At 40.4% G+C, this 19,686-nt stretch overlaps 1 protein-coding gene across 1 annotated transcript; it reads right to left on the reverse strand.

Moving 5' to 3' along the window:
- Window positions 1–6: 6 nt before the first annotated feature.
- PPID (peptidylprolyl isomerase D) lies at window positions 7–15,258 on the reverse strand. The gene is made up of 10 exons (XM_069013586.1): window positions 15,115–15,258; window positions 13,234–13,374; window positions 12,679–12,785; window positions 9,104–9,292; window positions 8,225–8,347; window positions 5,862–5,968; window positions 3,164–3,305; window positions 892–978; window positions 772–814; window positions 7–239 (listed from the first exon to the last, which is right to left on the reverse strand). Exons 1-10 carry the CDS (start codon window positions 15,197–15,199, stop codon window positions 151–153), a joined length of 1,113 nt encoding a protein of 370 aa, XP_068869687.1. The 5' UTR covers window positions 15,200–15,258; the 3' UTR covers window positions 7–150.
- Between the last annotated feature and the right edge of the window lie 4,428 nt (window positions 15,259–19,686).

Raw genomic sequence — 19,686 nt, forward strand, 5'->3', positions numbered from 1 at the left:
ACCACATCACCTTTGAACAGTTTGTCTTTATTATTAAGACTTTTGTGTTGTAAACACTGAAAACTGCAGCAGAGGGCAAATGAAAGAAGCAGCTCCATTTATCCTTTTGCATGAGTTAGTGCATAGATTTAAATGTTTAGGGAAAAAAAATCAAGCAAACATTTTAGCATAAGCTGCTTTCTCTTTCTCCTTTTGGGCTTTTATCTTCTGCTTGATTTTGAGTGTTTCCGTCTGGATAGCTGCTCAAAAAGAAAATGACAGAGTTACAGTAATCTCTTTACATTAGGTCTCCTCATAGGTTAACACCAGCTCACTGCTGGAACTTGCCTAGGTTATTTAATAAAACTGCATTTAATCTTTGATTAGGTCAGATACTAGCAGCAAAAAGCTTGGTCCCTTGCTGTGTCTCACCTGGTAAGATAACCACGTAGAGGAGTGTGTAGCAAGGATAGTATTGGTGCCAACACAGAACTTAGGAGCTAAAAGCCTCACCCAATTAGACCAGGAAATTAAGCTAATAAGAGCCCTGTGAGATACAGACATAGTTCAAGAGGAATGCTGCTGACCTACATAAGCAGGTTTTCCAGTGCAGCAGAATTATCACTGCTGTATAAAATCAGGTTTTCCACCTCAGTGGGTTCTGTGCTCAGAACATCAGTGTTTAAGAAGCCAGCATTTTAGGCAGCACACTGGTTTGAATTCCAACTGAACACTACCCTGGATACTTTGTTAAATTCTTAAGGGAATTTAAAAAGAAACAGCTTATTTTACCTTTGTCTTCAGGGGCTATTTCATGAGCCTTTTTAAGATCAGCCTTAAATAAAAGAAAAATATAAATTAATGATCTGATGGAATTTTAAATTTAAAAGGAGAAAAAAAAGTGATCATTACCAGTGCTTGGTCGAGATCTTTTATTCCCTGCCATCCTTGAGCCCGTCTGTAGAGAGCTTTAGTATTTGCTGGATCTATTTTAAGAGCCTGTAAATTTAATAAAATTGTCACATTAACATTTCTTATATTTCACAGCCTCCCATCTCCACAAATGGCACAATTCACACCAGCAGACAATCTTCACAGTTGGTTTGAGGGTAAGCTGTCAAAACATTAACTGTGTAAAAGGGAATGCTATAATGCAGCACACTGAATAGCAAGTAATCAGCTTCAGTACCACTGCACCAAAAGTGGTCTTTTGTGAAGGATGAGCATGCACGAGGCCCAAATGGAACAGCTGTGTGTGTGTGTGTGTATATAGATAGCTGTCAAGACTAAGGAGTTGCTGCAGTTCAAATTATCCTAACCCTGAATCTCACAGTGCAACTCTCTATTGCAGCTCCTTCCTTGACACCAAAACCTCCTCAAATGGCATCATAAATAAAACACAAGAGATTTCCTGTGAAGGTTGTTTTCACAGTGGGCTAGAAAGATACATGCAAGGAATCCATCTCATCGTGCTTCAGGAACTTTGCCAGGTTCCAGTCATTACGCCTTTTCTGAGCTGAATGTTTTCAATAATGTGTATATGCCAGCTCTAATATGACAATATCAAAATACAAAATACAGTGGCTGGGCAAAGAGATTGTTCCACTACTGGATTACTTTGATTATTTTTTTCAGAATACATAAAATAATTTGGTCAGCTAGCAGCTACCTCATCTTGCCTGCAAAGGTCACACTTTTATTGCAGTTAGTTCTATAGTGTGTCTTTATTATTTGAAAGAATACAGTTTCTCAGTGTTTAGAGGAAATGTCTTTACAGCAATTTGTTGCTTTGTTAATTTAATTTATTAACTTTAAATCATTAATAGACAACACATCCTTAGTTTTTAAATCACTTGAGTACTGGCTGTTAATATGAAGGAAGTATTACTGTGGGTGCTCCTCTACTATAAAGCCTTCAGCCTCTTCTGTGTCAAGAATTAATTGTCTGGATTGTATACAGAGAGGCAGCATTCTTTGGTTTTACCTTGACCATTGTGTGTACAGCTATTTCAAAGCAAGGTTTGTTTGAACAGGTACAGCTGTTCATAATTCCTTATTTACACCAAACAATGCTTGTATCCCAGGTTGTTAATTTAAATTGCTTTGGGCCTTGTGAAATCATAAAAGTGAAAGTATATTGTTTCTCATTAACAATTGCCTAGAACTTTATTAGCTAATTTTAGGAAACTGGTGTTCTGATTAAAGCACTGACACAGTTATGAGACATAAGCTAAGTACCTTACAGAAGTCTATTATAGCTATGGAGTTACCTTTATCTAACAATTCTTTAATCTTAAAAAAAAATGACAAGTACTATTAGTAGTAGTAGTAATTTCCACCTGTAACACTTCTGTTTCTGTTTTTACCGTTTTCTAGGTGAGAGGTATCACATTACACAGTTTTCCTATTTTCTTCTTTCCTCATTCCCCATTTCTGAATATAGGTTTATGAAAGTTTTCCACCATCAGCAGGCTAGAAAGCAAGCCAGCTTTCTAATGACCTCACACACAGTTTAGCTGAGACTCCTGCTTTCAGCACAAAGCCCTAGGAGATGCTGCTCAGGATCCTTTGCTAACAGATAAGAGCATTCTTTCCTCTGTTTCCTTCAAAATACTAGAGTTTTACTGAATTAATTGAATACAAATTTACTAAATTTGCACTATGTCCACATTATGGTTCCTTTTTTTTTCTTTAATTCTACTGGTTTTCTTTTTTTCCATATTTATCATTACCTTGGTTTTTTCTTCCTATTCAGTCATTTTATTTCACCACTAAGCCTACCTGGAAGGTTAGTTATTTAGTTAGAAGTCACTGCCATGAATAAAATACAAGGCCATCAAATCTAGAAGCAGGTAAAATATTATGCTCATACTAGTCTTCCAGAGAAAAGTATTCCTCTTTCACTGAACACAGGTTAACTCTTTGTAATGTAAGAAGCAGCTCTGCAAACCAAACTGACAACGATGCATATTTTTCTGGCAGTAAGCAATAGGCCTCTTTTGTTTGTTTCTAATGATTCATTCCAATTTCAAAATCTTTTTTAAAAGCCACATATTGGAAAGTTAGTACTAACTTCACCACTTTGTTTACTTTCAAATCATAAGCCTGTCAGAATACTCTTTAAAAAAGCTTTGTAGTCCTATACAGGCCAATTCTTGATCAAAATACTCAATGTTACATTTACCTCTGAACAGCTCTCAATGGCTCCCTGCCAATCTGACAGTTTTAGTTTGCAAGCACCGATGTTTAGAACACAGGTCAAAGCAACAGTCTTCAACTTTGGTTTGTCTGTCTCCTCTGCCACTGCTTCAGAAGCTTCTACATACCTGCAGAAAAACAGATTCACACACAACATCTATTAGTGATGCAACTTCCATTTTGTCCTGCCCTTAGCTATCTCTCCACAGATATGTGTGAACTGGCCTATCCACACTACTTCTAAAGTAGCTCCAATTCAACTAGTACAAATCTTTATTAAACTAAATACATAAAACCCACCCTAACAAAAGCCAGTCAACTCACTAAGAAATGTTTTCCTGTAACTCTCAGTCCTCCACTGTACTAGCACATTCTTTTTCTTAGACAAAAGTACTATTCTACTGCAGGAAAATAGTAGAGTTTATTTTAGTTTATTCTCAAAAGACACGCTGCTCATCAGTGCCAAAAAATCAACACCACCACTGCACCTTCCATGTTCACAGGAAGCTTCATCTCTTCTTCAGTTCCCTCAATAATCTTTTAATTAGCTTAGGCATTTGTGGCTAAAATCTGAAGCTAACTTTGCTTTGTAAAGGAGTGGTTTATGAGCATTAGTAACACCAACCTTCTTCCCCCTATCTTCCTTCATGACTTTTCCTGAACTTCAAAACTGACACTAGTTCAGGACTGAGCCACAGCAGTTACTGCATCTGTTTCAAAAGCAAATTTCTTAATTTTCAATGTGCTAATGCTCTCTGGTTTTTATTTCAAGTGGTAAAGGTCTGCTGTGGATACAGAAGTTTTAACTCCTTAATGGCCTAGTTGACAGAACCTTTGTGGGTTTTATTTAAAAAACAGAAATTGTCCTTGCACAATTTAAGCACGCCATGAATTAATGCAGTCTTTGCAGATCAGTGCCTATGTAAGTTAAATTTTTGCATGCCCTGTCTTTTTTGTTGTTTGTATGCAACCTTTGGATCACAGAAATAAGAAACACTTAAAAAGTAAATTAGATGCAGTCCCAGATGCTTGTTCCAGTTGCTGAGCATCATGCAAAAGATGAGAACAGAAGAAAAAGAAAAAAAAAGTAAAAAGGTAAGGGGAGTTATAACCCAAATCTATATTATGTTCAAAACAAATGGAACACATGTATAATATTTATAAATCACACCAAAACATGAAAGACTGCAACCATTTTGGAAATAAAATTAGAGCTTTCAAGTCAAAGAAATCAGTGAAGTGAGTATCACAGGAGATAGTAAGAAGTAGTATATTTTTTTACAAAAGGAAGGGGTCAAATCTAACATATAAAATATTTTTTTTAAAAAAGGCTAAGAAGCAACAGAACGAGAAAAAGAACAGAAGATTGTAATAGTTACTGTAGGTGAAAAGAAAAAGTCAGCATTGTCAGATGGTGTGCCAGGTGAACTGTATGTAAGCCATGGGATACCCTGGTAAGAGCTATTCTATTCCTGTCAGTTCTGGTGAAGCGCAGCTAAAGGTCACCCTCCTACATGAAGTGTTAGATTCTGAGATACAATAACACAGCACATCCATAGAAGTATGGCCTACTGGGAAGAGCTGGAAAGATCAGATTTGTTTAGTCTAGAAAAATTACTATGCTTTCCACCTACAAGGGCAAATAAGCACCAGAGAAGCTCAGACAGCAAGACCCTTCACTGGGTGTGCTTAAAAGTGAGCAAGACACCTAATTTTAAGGGATAGTGTAACTCTACCTGGCATTTACCTAAGAATAGGGAGAGAAAATGGATAGCTACAACACAAAGCTCCTTAAAGATCCAATCCAGCCTTTTTTATGTATGATTTTCAGCAGGTTTGCATAGGAATCCTTTTTACTTTGGGGTTTCTGTTTCTATGATGGGCTTTTTGAGGGCAGGTTGACACATTGCATCTTGGGTTAATATCTGCAATTAAAGGATTCATTTTATGCCTCAGAAAGATGTCATTTATTTGAAACACAGTCTGCTAAAAACTCAGCTGAAGCATTAAATATGCTTGAATTATTTTCTTTCATTATTGTTACTGCTGCTTAACCAGTGATCATTGAGAAAGTTGGGATAAAGGTCAGTAAGTATAACTTTATTTTTAGGAGATGTCCATATACTCAAAGCAAAAAGCAGGAAAACAAGAAAGGAGCAGTATAGAAACAAAAGCAAAAAGACCATGGTTTGGAAGGCAAGTCTGAATTATACATGTAGTCAGGATGATGGTATGGACCCTCAGAAAAAAAAAATAGTAGTGAATGAATAAGGGCCACATTTGTCTTTTGAACTTACCAATTTCCTAAACCTATTGCTTTTTGTAAATTATAGAACTTTTTTATAAAAAAAAGTAGTTCCCTCCCTTGCTGTCCATTAACCACCTTGAATACTACTGTGCTTTTCTTCCCAGGTATGCATCAGCACAGCAAGAGTATTACAAAAAGAGTATTTAGTCAGTTCTAAGCAGTACTTCCTGCCTATAGCTCTTACCTTGCAATGAGTAGAAGACCTACTTGATCAAGTAGCTAAAAATCAACCAGGTGTTTTCCAGATTCAGAAGGCTCTTTGTTTAAAAAAGGAAAGAGCACTGCACCAGGCACCTTTTAAATGCACAAATCATTGCTTAATAGCAGTATTAATTTGGGTTACAGGAACTACCTGATTGAGTGATGAGAGCCTTACCGTAAACTTTTACTATACTTTTTAGCTGCCATTGCCCAATTTTGCGATTTGAAGAAAGTATTTCCTATATTCTTTGTGTCTTCTGCTATGGCCACAATCTTGTCAACCTAATAAAATAGATGGGAAATATAAAGTATGAATGTATTTACAAAAGAAGTCTTGAATTAACTAATGTTTAACAGTACAATCCCAGGTCCATACTCCTTCAAGGTTTATAAAATCTCAGAATAGAAATACTCCAATTTTAGACAAAATACTACCTTCAAACCACTTCTGTGATATTCTCTACTCTATGTAACACAAATGTCTGAAAGATGAAATTCCTAGTGAGTTTTCTACAGTATAAAAGGTGAGAAAATACTAGAGAAGACATAGCAGTCCAGCTCTTTCCCCTAAATGCTGTTACCCACACAGGGCTATATATAAAGGTGTTGACCATTATTCAAAGAAAAGAAGGTATGTTAACAATTAAAGTATTCAGCCAATGACACTGAACCGTGCCATAAATCAAATCCCTCCTGATGGGAGAGAATATTTCAAAAGTCCTTGCAAGGAGTTTCAAAGAATAAAACCAGACTTGTCCTGGAGTTGCAGTGCTGCCAGATAGTTGTTTATTAAGTCTTACCAGAGGAACAGAGCCACGAGCGTGACCCAGGCATAACACAGAGCACAGAAAGCAGGAGAGAAGTCCCATTATCAAGATTTACACAGACTTTTAAAGGTAATTTAACCAATGGTTACTGAAAACATACATTATTTTTACTTTCCTGCCAATTATTCAGTAACACGACTAGGAACTGCGGAATTCTTTGTCCAATCATCCCAAATTACTTTTACTGCAGAAGATGGAGCAGTAGAAGAAGAAGGTTTGGAGAACAACAGCAATCCTCCATTTTGATATTTTCTGCTCTTATCTATTTACTACAAAGAGAAGCCCAAAACCTCCAAATTTTCACCCTGTGACAATCTTACATAGTAGTCTATCACCTAATTCACACCACTGTATTTTCTAATTCTTGTCTGATCTAGGCAGTTTTTTTCCAAGGTTGGAGGTTAAAACAGTGTTGTTCAGGGGGGTAAAAACCCTTCAAAACAGGCAGAGAAATATTCTCGGCACTGTGGGTTCCTACAAACCAAGACTGTCTTATTCCTGATTAAATGTTGTCTTCCGCTTCTCAAAACAGTACCACTCATGTGAACTCTGCACACTCTCAAACTGGAAGTCATATCAACACAATTCTCCTTCTCTCTGAACATTTAAAATATGAATGGAAGGAGAAAAGGAACAACTGCCTGTCTTTATCAAATCCATCATTTCTATTTCCAGAATCGTATACATTTCAAGTTACGTTTCCAGTGGCAATAGTTTATAATTTCTGCTGTCTATACCACAATTGTGTTAAGCTCTGTCAAATATATATATTGCCATTTGTAATACTATCTGTTTACACTTCTACCCTACTAGAATTGGTAACCTTGAAAAAAACTGATCAGTGTGAGACCAATCTCACCATGGTTTCTGCAGCTGGTTTATATGAACAAGTTTTAAGTTAAAGGACACAGGCACCTGCCAACTTCAATTCTGCACCACATGAAATGCTGTCCAAAACCATTTTGTAAGTCAAAGTGCTTCTCAATAGCCGAGGAGTTTGTTTTCTAGCTCAAATGGATTTTTACTATTCTAATTCTCTATTTGGAATCTACACATGCAGCCCCCTCTTCTTCCCCCTCTCACAAATCAGTGATTTACACAGTTTCTCTAGTTCACCTTCATGAGAAAGTAAAAACCTGCAGATGAGCTGCTTTCATCAGTCCTCTCCCTAACCCCCAACAACAGATCTTCCTTCAGCTTGAACAATCTAAAAAGTAAACAACTACTGGGAATTGAGAACAGGCAGCTCTGATGTAGTAAAAATCTTTTTAAAAGGCTGATCCTTTATTTCTAATCAGTGGGGCAGAGTTTGTTAAAGAGTGGATATTTAAAAATTTTGCACAGAAAAAGTGTGTAGGTAACAACATTAAGTTAGTCATCTGCAGGTTGGAGTTCTAGTAATTGCAATTTGACACTAAAGCACAAACAAAAGTAAAAAGAAACCAAGAACAGAAAATAAGTGTGACAATTGTAAGTAATTGAGGTTTTAGTTACTGGAGAAAAAACATTGACTGCAATTAGCACTGAAAAAAAAGAGAGAACAATACCTTCCCCCAGCCTTCTCTTTCTTAAACTAGAATGTCACCATTTAATCAGGACCTCAATCCATTCTTAAGAAAAAAGCTTAATGAACATCATCACAGCCACCATCTAACTCAGATTACCTACAGGTTTTGCAAGCTGTAAAACACCTAAGAAGAAAAATACTTACATCTTTCAAGTCTATATCTGAATCTTCAGGAAAATCTGGATGAGCATCTCCAGATCCATCCTGGGGAATAATTCCCCAATCATCTCCTTCCTTTAGCTCTCCACATTCGGCGATGACACATAACTGAAAAAATCAAGTGTAAATAGCAGTATTGCTTATTAAGATAATTTTTAAAAAAACCCGTAACTTCCAAGTGCTCTTTGAAATTTTTGAAATTCCATAAAAAGGCTTTTTCATCTGTTGTTTGGGTGCATTTATTTCAGAAACCCATCACATCATTAGCCTGTCCTCATCAAAAGGTTTTTATCACACAAAGTGTCGCGTTCAGAGGAGCAGCATTCCAAAAACACCATACCCACGCTTCCCAGAGAGGCTGGAAGAGGAACTGGCAGCAAGCTGAAGTGCAGCAAAACACAAGACATGGAAGTTCTACTACATTAGAGAATATGGTTTTTCTTCAACTGCCAAGTCTTTTAAAGTTACAGAGGTATTAATTTGTCAAACACCCACAAACTGGTATGACCTACACACCAACTGCTTTTTCAGAAACATGACTTCTGACATAAAAATTACAAGAATTACGTATCATTTAGGTGGGATTGTGAATTCCACCTTTTAATTTCATCGCCCATCCTACACTTCTAGCAAAAGCTTCCACCCTCGCAGCTGTGTTGAACAATAAATGGTTTGTGCAAGGGAAATGTACAGTGCAAGAACAAAAGCCTCTTAACAAGGACAGTAAAATGGAAATTACCAGTTAGTAAAAATAACTGGCTAACACTTAATTGTTCTAAATATTACACCAAGCATTTAAAAGAAATGATTATGCATCATATAATGAAATAATAAACATCTCTCAGTGCTTTGCATTTTGCTTACCTTAGCAGGATTTTCTCCTTTTACTTCAACATTTTCTAGTATTTTAACTACACCCATTCCTTTGATCACTTGGCCAAACACCACATGTTTCCCATCCAGGTGAGAAGTAGGCACCGTTGTAATAAAGAACTGAGAGCCATTAGTACCAGGTCCTGCATTTGCCATGCTCAGCAGGCCTGGTTTATCATGCTGCATTGGGGGGAAAAGAAAAGCACCATCAACATTTAAAACGTCTGTTATAAAATCATATGGAAGATTCTGTAAGGCTGTTCATAAACATAGCCAGGACAGCCATAACAACTTGGTAAACCAGGCAGTTACATACAGCTGGCAACTAATATTACCTCCTGTGACTGAAGAGGGCAAATGCTCAGCACTGGGTCTTTACTTGCTCCCTACCAATCCAGCAAGCACAGCCACATGTGTGACTTAATGCTGTAACACCTGTCTGCTGCTTCTACACTCCATCCCCTGCACAGCTGCTGAGTTTAGGCAGATCACCTGAGAAACATGTAAAACTCCTCACTGAATTATTTAAGACCACTGGCCTTAAGAAATGAGGCTAACAACCCCTGAAACCAACTTCAGTGTAATACTGCTAAGATGGGTATGTTATGTTAATTTTATAAGGGCTACTCACACCAAGTATGGTGTAGAACTGTGGAGTTTAGACGACTGTGGTCTTTTATTATTTATGGGTTGGTGGTTTTGGTTGGGCATTTTTTTATCTCCTTCACTTTCCTAGAGACACAGTTTTCAATCTGTTGGGATTTTTAACCACCTAATTATTTTGCCATTTAAGCCACTAGGCCACAGACTAAAAAAAAATTGTTAAACAGCTCAGTGTAAGAAGATACTGTTTATCTTGCTTCTTGCAAGTACTTTTTCCTTTTTTGAATTACGACTTTTCTTGTTCCATCACATAGATTATTTTGTTTTCACCTGTACTGCAAAAATCTGTTTTTTGTCTGTGTTGTGAATGTCTTGTTTAACTGGTGTGACCCAGCCATGAAGGTATTATTCTCCCCAAGCTGGTCTGGTTATTAAGTGCAAGGAACTCCATTTAATGTTAAGTCAGGATGTTATAACCAAGACACTGGTACATATCTAAAGCATTCAAGCTGTGGTATTGCTAAGAAACTTGATACTGTGGGGAGGAGGGGGGAAATAAATTATGATAGCACAGAGGACATAGAAACAGACCTTAGAGCTCAATGGGAGGTTGATTAGTTTGGGATAACAATCTGAGACAGTCTTTAAGCATCTGGTTTTTCCCTACATTCTCTACCAGTTCAAGGAACCTGTTGTTTTGAAAATTGTTTTCCCACACAGTGTTTGGATTTCCATGGTGGTAGGGAGAACTCGGTGCCTAAACTGTTCATCTGGTCATAAGGCACAGTAAGTCTGAATCTTTGAGTCAGGATTTGGTTTAGGAACTCTGGGAAAAGGTTCTACAGCTGAGAGCCAGAATCACACCCAGCCAACAGAAAGCTACTGGAATCTTGGCTTTGTCTGTTCTAACCTTGAAACTCACTCACCCTGGGAGTCAGAGATGGCACATAATGGAGGAGCCTGTGTTCCAGAGCAAGAGAAGGCAGCTGGTAGGGTTGCAGCCTCCAAAACAAATAACTGACATTTTGCACCGTAGTTGCTGGCAAACAAGTTAAGCAGAAGGGTTGCCCCATAGCAGATTTTTGCAAATACCATTTGAGGCTGGTCACTGCTTCACTGCCCAAGGGCTGTAAATCTTACATTTCTCCCCACCTCTCTCCCCAATTACAGCAAATGCTAGGCAGCAATAAAAACAGTAAACAAAAAAATAAGTAACAGTAAGTTCTGGTGTTCCCTTATAAACCTGCCTGCAGGTTTACTTTTGTCTGTAAAGATGTGGGGGGACAAGCTGGAAAGTTAAAGAGAGCAGTCTGGTGCCTTCAGTCTTCACATTTATACACAACCCCATTTCGTCTGGGACCAAGTCTCAACATTAGTCCCAAATTATGGAAGTCTCTCTGTATAAAGAAAACTGTTGTCACTCATGCATTTTCTTGCTGTGAGTGTTTTGAAAAACACTGCAGAAAGATGGAGTGTCTTTCCCATGATGGTTTCTGCTGTCATTCTGTAAGCTTATAAAGCAAGCAAAAAGATCTGGACAAAATCGGATTCTCTGACAGATCTAAGGCTTGCAAAACTGTGCCACAGTAACAGTGCTTGGGGATTGTGTAAGTTGGGTGTTCCACAACAGCAGAGCCGTGAGCTGGAGAAGTGACATCAAGAAAAGCCTAGTGTGATTGATCTGAGATAAGCTGACTACTGACACAAGTTTTGCAGTTTACTGCAAATTTGCAACAGTCCATGCAACCAATAGAAGAACAAACAGTTCCAGTGTCCTCAAACATCAACAAAAACAACTCTTTGTTTTACAAGACAGAGAACACTTTGCAGGGCTGCTGGAGTAAGTGCAAGAGCCAGTGAATTTCTACGTAATAGAGGCATTTTAACTCCCAGTAAAATCCTAACATACTTGGCCAACAGGTAACAGGAATCAAGCTCTCAGACTCTGTATGGGATCCAAATGGGTTCTTCAACTCATCTCTGGCACTTTGGCAACATTTGTTATAGCTGAGAATTCAAACAAGTACAGAAATGGGAATCACTTGCATCACATTCATAATTACCTCCAGATCTCAAAGAACAAAAAAACCTAGTGACACTAAGTCATCTTCAGGGAGGTAGAGATCCTGTGACAAGTACCAATGAAGAGATACTGTTAGCAGCAGTGCTGTGGGCCCCACCAGAGTGTCCGACTTCAGAGAACACAACTGGAATTATCTTTATTACGAATACTGGAGTCACATTTCCAACTATTGCTCCAAACTTAAGTCCTTTAAGTCCTATGAGGAGTGGCTGAGGGAGCTGGGGTTGTTTAGCCTGAAAAAAAGAAGGTTTGGGGGTGACCTTATCACTCTCTACAACTATCTGAAAGCAAGGCTGAGGGGGGCCTGTTCTCCCAGGCAATCAGCAATAAAGTAAGAGGAAATGGCCTCAAGTTGCACCATGGAAGGTTAAGGTTGGACGTTGGGAGGAATTTCTTGACAGAAAGGGTTGTTAAACATTGGAATGGGCTGCCCAGGGAAGTGGTGGAGTTATCATCCCTGGAGGTGTTCAAGATATGACTGTATGTGGCACTTAGTGGTATACTCCAGTTGACAAGGTGGTGCTTGGTCAAGGGTTGGACTCATTGATGCTGAAAGTGTTTTCCACCCTAATTGACTCTGTGATTCTGTGAACTTGGTAAAGGATTTTGATGTCTGATTAGTGGAGATTGTTGTATTTTTTTTCCTACAATACTGCTTGGGGGTGGGTACAACTGCAGCCAGGGCTTTGCTTTAACCATGGGATAGTTGATGTCTGTAAGTTTTTTAGTCAGTGTTGTTCAGGAGTCCCCTCATTTGCTATCACACATAACGTGATATGAAAATGGCTAGCGCCAATGCTGAGAATTGTTATTACTGCAGCAGGAGTAACATCACTGAAACTTCACAAACTGAATAGAATTAGTGTTTACAATAGAGTACCTTATAATGAAAGTTTTCATCTTCAAATTTTTCACCGTATATACTTTCTCCACCTGTGCCATTTTGGTTTGAGAAATCTCCACCCTGGACCATAAATTGCTTAATAACTGTAAAATAAAATAGTTATAAAATGTATCAGCAAGGCACAAGAAGGCACGAGAAAAAAAAAAAAACAACAACTCTAAGATGAAGAGTAATACTTGTCACCAGCACCTAAATGGGACCAAAATCCATCTTTTATTTACCAAGTGTCCCTTAAGTACTCCTTTTCAGTTATGTGGCTATCACTTGATACTTAAACCTTTACCTGAAATTCATTTCAACCTGTTTACAACTCAGAGTAAACTAGTTTTGCGAAATTACTAGTAAATTTATAATTTACTACTATCAATGCATGGTAAGAACCCAAGTCATTAGGAGGATCAAAAAGTCAAAAACTCACCTTCAGTGAAGTTATTTAACAAGTACTTGAAATATTATTTAATATTATTTCAAATACTCATGGCAGACAACTTTAGTTACCAACAGGAAAACAGAGGATTTCAGAGAACTTACTTCTGTGGAAAGGACATCCTTTATAATGGAGAGGTTTGCCAGTGGTAGGCCCTATTCCTTTTTCTCCTGTACATAACGCACGGAAATTCTCAGCAGTTTTAGGTACAATGTCAGCAAATAATTCAAAGACAATACGTCCAACTGAAATGACAAAGAGAATGAGACATTTTTAAGTCTTGTCCTTGGCATGGCGATGTACTGAGCAATGTATGTCCAAAGAAATTAATGTTTCAAGCTTTATGGTTATTATTTAGATTACTGTTCAATTTCCATTTTGGGGTTGCTCCATGGCAATTGCTGGCAGAGTTCCATTGGGTTTTTAGCAAGGTTATTTCCAACAACAAATTCCCCTGTCAAGAATAATGTAGGGGGAATAAAGACAGATTCTGCCAAAACCTAATGAAAATGGCAAACGCATTTTCTGTCAAAAAAACCTGTGTGGGAAATCACACACACATATATTAAAGCCAAATTATGTATTTTAATGTGCACACTTATTTTATGTCAATTTTAATATAGATGTAGTTTGTTCAATCAAAAGTAGATACAATATAAAAAGACTGCTTTGTGGAGACTTTTAATCCATAAAAAAAGCTTATGCCAAACACACACCTTACTCTTCACTCTCTTAAACCTGAATTTTACTAAGACACAGTGGTACTTAATATGCATGTGAATAATGGCTATTTACAGTTAGAGATAGCACAAACAATTGTTAAATCCAAAGCTGTCCATGTTTTAAGTGAAGGAAATTAAACCTGAGTAGCTAACAGATCCTGTAATAGCCGATAAATGCATTCTGTGCCGAATTGTCACTCCTTCATAAACTGGCTTCTCACAGAGTTATTTCTCACTCCTAGCAGCCGCCATCAGTTGATGCTCCTGTTTTCTCATCAGCCTCACAGTCAATTAATTAACATAACTTCACTCTACCGGAAGCTAAATGTAAATATATTGATTCTAATTAATACAGGAATGAAAACAAATTAGACAACTGAAAGTCAATAAAAGGCAAATCATCTCACAGACTTTCTTCTTTTATTCTTCTGAGTAACAGAATGAATAAATGAAAGGCAATATCCTGACAAGATTTAGGCAGTCTCTATCTTTATCCACGCAAATTTTTTAAACCTACGCTTTCAAGTAGTACCCCAGCTAACTTGCTGTTGTTTCCTTATTTCCATTTTGACCGTTTGCCCAGATTTTGGAACGACCTCTGGCAGCACTGGCGCTGCCAAGAGAACCAGGGCTGCCAGCTTCCCTGAGCTCTCACCCCGCAGCCCCCCACTGCCGGGCCGGCAGCCACGCAAGGCTCGCCGTGCTGCGGCAGGTGCCCCGGCCGCGGCGGGGGCCCAGGGCCGGCAGGCGGGGGGCGGCTCCGAGCGAGGCCGCGCTCGGCACAGCGCGGCACGTGGAAGGCGGCGCGGGAGCGGCCGCACACGCGGGCGGCTCCGGGAGGCGAGGGCGGGCGGGGGCGGCTGCCATGGGAACGCGCGGCACCGGGGCAGCGGCGGCGGGTGCGCCCCGACCGCCGGCATCGCCCCCGGCACCCCCGGCCGGGCGTCTGTGCTGCCATGTTGCCTTTCTCTCCGTGTTCCTCGGGCCTGCTCGCTCTGGCGGGGGCGCACTGGGCCCCGCGGGGAGGCCCGTTCGCGGCGGGGCCGCCCTCCTGCTCCTCCCGCTGCCGGGGCTGTGCGCTCGCAGCCCGCGGGGGCAGCGCCCGGCCCGGCCCGGGGTCCCCCCCATGTCCGGAACGCTGCGGCCCGGCCCGGCCCGGAGCCGCTCCCGCCGCTCCTGCAGCCCGGCCCGGGCCCCGCGCGGTCCGCACAGCGCGCCCCGGCCCGGGGGGTTCGCCCGCGTCCCGTCGCGCCCCCTCCCCACCTCGCTCGCCCCCGATGTCCACATCGAAGAAGGCGCGGGGGTTGCTGGCCTTGCTGGGCCGGGCGACAGGGGACGGGTGCGACATCCCGCAGCTGGCCGCTGGCGCGGTGGCTCCGCCCGCTCGGCCGCCCGCGATCCCGGCCGCCCGCGGGTCGGGGCCGCTCGGCGCTCCTCCCACCGGGGGGGTGGACGGCCGGTCCCCTTGGAGCCGAACCCCCAGAGGGCTGCGTCGTGCCTCCGAGCGGCCTTGTGTGACTCGGACGTAATCCGCAGAGAAGGAGCATTTCTTTCTCGAGGTTATACACACATACAAGGCCTGGAAAGATGGGGAAGGAGCGAGGGTTCAAGTTTTGCCTGGGTTTATGTTTCATGAGAGAAATGGCAGGCTCTGTGAAAAGTGGTGATCCATGGTAAAATGGGCAAATTGTCAAAAGTGACTGTTACCCCATAAAGGCTGAATAATTCCAGTCTTCCTAAGATCTGACAACAAAATATGTTTCATCCCAAAGGTAGAATATCACGATAATTGCTCCAAGACAAATCTCTTTCAGAACATTTGTGTTGACCAAGGGATGTGAGTACTACCAATACACTTGGTTGGGGCTCCTCAAGGTGTAGGATTCCCAAGCAGGTGAATGGTTCAACATGGTTCAACAATGGCCACATCCTATACTCAATGGCATCATGGAGGCAAGGTACATGTGGCAAAAATAGAAGTGGCAGAAGAGTGCTGGGGTCTGACTCCTGCAAACTTATAGTCCTTCTGGGAATGCTGCTGATCAAAATGAGCCTCTTTATTTCTTGGACTCCTCCAATCTATCCCAGAAACCTATACATTCATTCTTTGATTCACTGTGTCCTCCAAAGGCTTTCTCCTCTGAGTCATGTCTGTATGTTTGGACTTGAGCTTCCTCAAGCTGGTTTTCATCTATCTCTCAATATGTTCTCAATAATAGATGTGTCAGAGGCCAGTTGTAGTTCCTAGACTGAAGGAAAAGATAAAGTAGCATTGATATTTATAACTGCAGTCCATATACTGCATTGTAATCATTCCCACACATCTGCACAGATGTTGGGTAGGAGAGGTGGTTGGCATGGAGTGCTGTTACACACTGCATCTGGGAACCCTTAACAGAAGGAAAAGCCATCTGGGAACACTTAGTGAGAAATCAGTGGAACCACACTAAGGCATTTCTCTTTCTGAGCCAGGTCACGCAGCTGTGTCAGGGATTTCACATGCTCCACGATGTCAGAGGCCACCAAAGCTTTGAGTCATCTGTAATTCACGAGGCATTTGGCCACGGTCACTGGCTGAGATATTTTTATCATTACACTTAGCATAGATGAGGTGCCGTGGTATAGAAGCTGTCTCACCAGCAATGGGCACTTGCCACCCAGAAAGCCAACCATATCCTGGACTACGTTAAAAGCAGCGTGGCCAGCAGGACGAGGGCGACTATTCCACCCTTCTACTCTGCCCTTGTGAGACCCCACCTGCAGTGCTGCATCCAGCTCTGAGCATCCCCAGCACAGGAAGGATGACAACCTGTTAGAGCGAGTGCAGAGGAGGGACACCCAGCTCATGTAAGGGATGGAGGGATGATTACAGGACCTCTTCTATGCAGAAAGGGTGAGAGAGCTGAGATTGTTCAGCCTGGAGAAGAGAGGGCTCTGAGGGAGAGCTTAATGCGGCTTTCAGTACTTCAGGGGGCCTATAAGAAAGAGAGGGACAAACTTTTTACTAAGGCCTGTTGTGATACGACAAGGGGTAATGGTTTTAAACAGGGGCAGGGTCAATTTGGATTAGATAAAAGAAAGAAGGTTGTTACAATGAGGGTGGTGAAACACTGGAACAGGTTGCCCTGAGAGGTGGTAGATGCATAATCCCTGGAAACATTCAAGGCCAGGTTGGACAGGGGTGTGCACTACCTGATCTAGTTGAAGACGTCCCTGCTCATTGCAGGGGGGTTGGACCACAAGACCTTTAAAAGTCCCTCCCAACCCAAAATATTCTATGATCTCAGTGAGTCAGTTGCTAGCCAAGTGAGTACAGTCTAGAGGAGATTTCTTTAGCAGACATCAGAGTAAAGTGTGTGTTGTTGGTGTGTGTCCCCCGCAAGAGCTGTTGGCAGCTTCCTCTCAGGAAGAAGCAGTGATTCATTCTTCCAGGAGTAGACTTATTCAGTCCCTGCAGTTTTTTTACTGGTGAAGTTGGAATAGCCTAGATTCTAGATGAGTAATTCTTTTTACACTAGTTGCTTGGAAGTCCTTATGTGCAAAGTACTTCAGAGGTACAAAGAAAGAGGCATCTCTGTGATAGTTTGGAGACATGAGCTGAACAAGAGAGAAATCAAGTGATTTTCTCAGTGTCAGTAGGAGATTCTGGAAAATATGTGAGTTGAATTAATATCTCCCAAGCACTGCAGTAGCAAAATTAGTTTCATATTAATTTATAGTCATTGGCAGATTGTAAAAAACAAGCATAGTGTGACTTCTGTCAAGAATTTACTGAGTGATCTCATGTTCAAATTCATATATTAAATTATACCCTGAATTTATATACAAAAAACCTCTTACAAAGTCAGACTTACTTTATACAGTCCTCTAAAATCTGTTTTCAAGCAGTAAAATCACCCCTGTGATCCTCTAATGTTTTGTGATCTTGTAATTTAGAAATCTTTCCTATCACCAAAATACCACTTATCTTTTGACACTTCCAATAGTTTATGTAGTAAATACCTGTAAAGCAGTGCATTGAAAATACTCACTATAACTTAATAATTGTTAATTTTTTAATTCAGCTATTTATTTATCCACACATACAGTTTTGTAGTAAAGTAGTTTGAGTATTATTAATAGATAAATGTGGTGTGAGTGCTAAAATACTGAAGGAAATGGCTTCAAGTACAGGTCTCTCCTTCACTAAGTACATCATACTTGCTGGAGTATGACCCTCCAGCCTAATTAAACTCAAAGATCAGCCTGTTACAAAATCTTTGGGTTTTGCCTCTTCTTCCCTCCCTGACTAAATAAGCAATCATTGATAAATGCATAGAAATGCATAGAGCATTCTAAAACTGGTACTCTGATGGAATACACAATAAGCAAATTTATTTCATAATTATTCTAGCCTGTAAAATCGCATTCACAAAAGAATAAACTGCAAAATGAAGATTATTTGCAGTTGTTGCAGATTGTGTTAAGATGGGCAAATATGTACACATACAGACTAGGATTTTTTCTTTTTGTTTTTCTTGTCTTTGTTTTCACCTTTAAATCTGTGTTTGACACTGTGAAGAAAATAGAGCTCAAATATGCTAATTTCACTGGAAAGTGAGTGCTTTGGCTCAGTGCATGACTGCATTGTCTAAGGATATTAAAAGCCATTTTGCTTTGTACAGAAGTAATTATATGTGGGGTTTTCATTGGACTGAATTGCAGCTTCAGAATATGGTGCAGTACTGATGGGATCCATCTGACAGGCAATTGAAACACATATCAGCTTTTCAGAGCAGCTATCAAGAAGCTCCCAACATGCAAACATTCTTGGAAAGGATGCTTTCACTGCTTGCTGTGAAATAGAGCAGCCACTCAGCCTTCCCTGTGCCGTGTGACACACAGGGTGCATCATGTGCTGTTCCCATGTGACCTGGCACATCAAGCATGTCACCTCCATGAGAAGCACACGAGACAGAAAAAGTAATCTGTTTTTTCGCCATCAGGTTTATTGTTACCCATCTGCACCAAGTCTTTTTCTGCATAAAATTGAATAAAGAGATCCCAGATTAAACTCATACTGAGCAGTTATTAACTCCGTGCAGATTCCTCTAAGTTGAATTAAAATGTAATGTTAAACAATGAAAGAACCACATGTTCTTGTCTGAGGATGTTTTAAAAAGAAAATTTTTCCACACAGAGCTGACATGACAGAAACTGAAAATAAAGTCATGCATTTACTTGTCACTACCTTTCAGATCTGCTGATCCCTGAAGAAATGGTTAAGAACCAAGTGAGAATAAGCAGACTTTTTGGCTGTGTATCTTATGTCTGCTTAAAACTTGTTTTAGAGGCAACTATTCAGAGTAGTATTTAGGACCTCAGGATGTGAGGAGGCATGGAAGAGAGTGCCTGTGACTTCTGATAACAGTAGAAGCCATGGCTTGCAAGGAGAGGCCCAAAGTGTCAGCTAGCATCTGGTCACTGCTGCAGCACTGCAGGATATCAGTTTTGTTGCTAAATTCCTGCCCTCGGTATTGATACAAATGTATGTCCTGATATTAATGCAATTTCATGTAAATGCATGTTTATCACAGTTACTACCAAAAGGTATTGAAATACCAATTATGATGACTGCAGTCTTTCTTATGTAGAAAATGTTTTTGGTCTGCACCTAATGTGGGTAGGATGGAGTCCAAAGTGAACTGCACCTGCATGGACTTAAAGACAAGAGTGCAACCAGCAAATAGGAAGGCCCATGGCAGATTTCACCATTGAAAATCTGGGACATGAGGATTTCCAGCTAGACTTTGGATGGAGTCCTATGCAGGAGAGTCACAAATACAATCTACCAAT

This window comes from Aphelocoma coerulescens, chromosome 4 (genome assembly GCF_041296385.1).
Source record: "Aphelocoma coerulescens isolate FSJ_1873_10779 chromosome 4, UR_Acoe_1.0, whole genome shotgun sequence".
NCBI lineage: Eukaryota > Metazoa > Chordata > Aves > Passeriformes > Corvidae > Aphelocoma > Aphelocoma coerulescens.

Coding starts and splice junctions, on each gene's coding strand:
- PPID (XM_069013586.1), bottom strand. CDS start 15,199: ATGTCGCACCCGTCCCCTGTCGCCCGGCCCAGCAAGGCCAGCAACCCC. Junction 979..3,163: donor CCATTGAGAGCTGTTCAGAG/GTAAATGTAACA, acceptor TTAAATTTACAG/GCTCTTAAAATAGATCCAGC. Junction 815..891: donor AAGATCTCGACCAAGCACTG/GTAATGATCACT, acceptor CTTTTATTTAAG/GCTGATCTTAAAAAGGCTCA.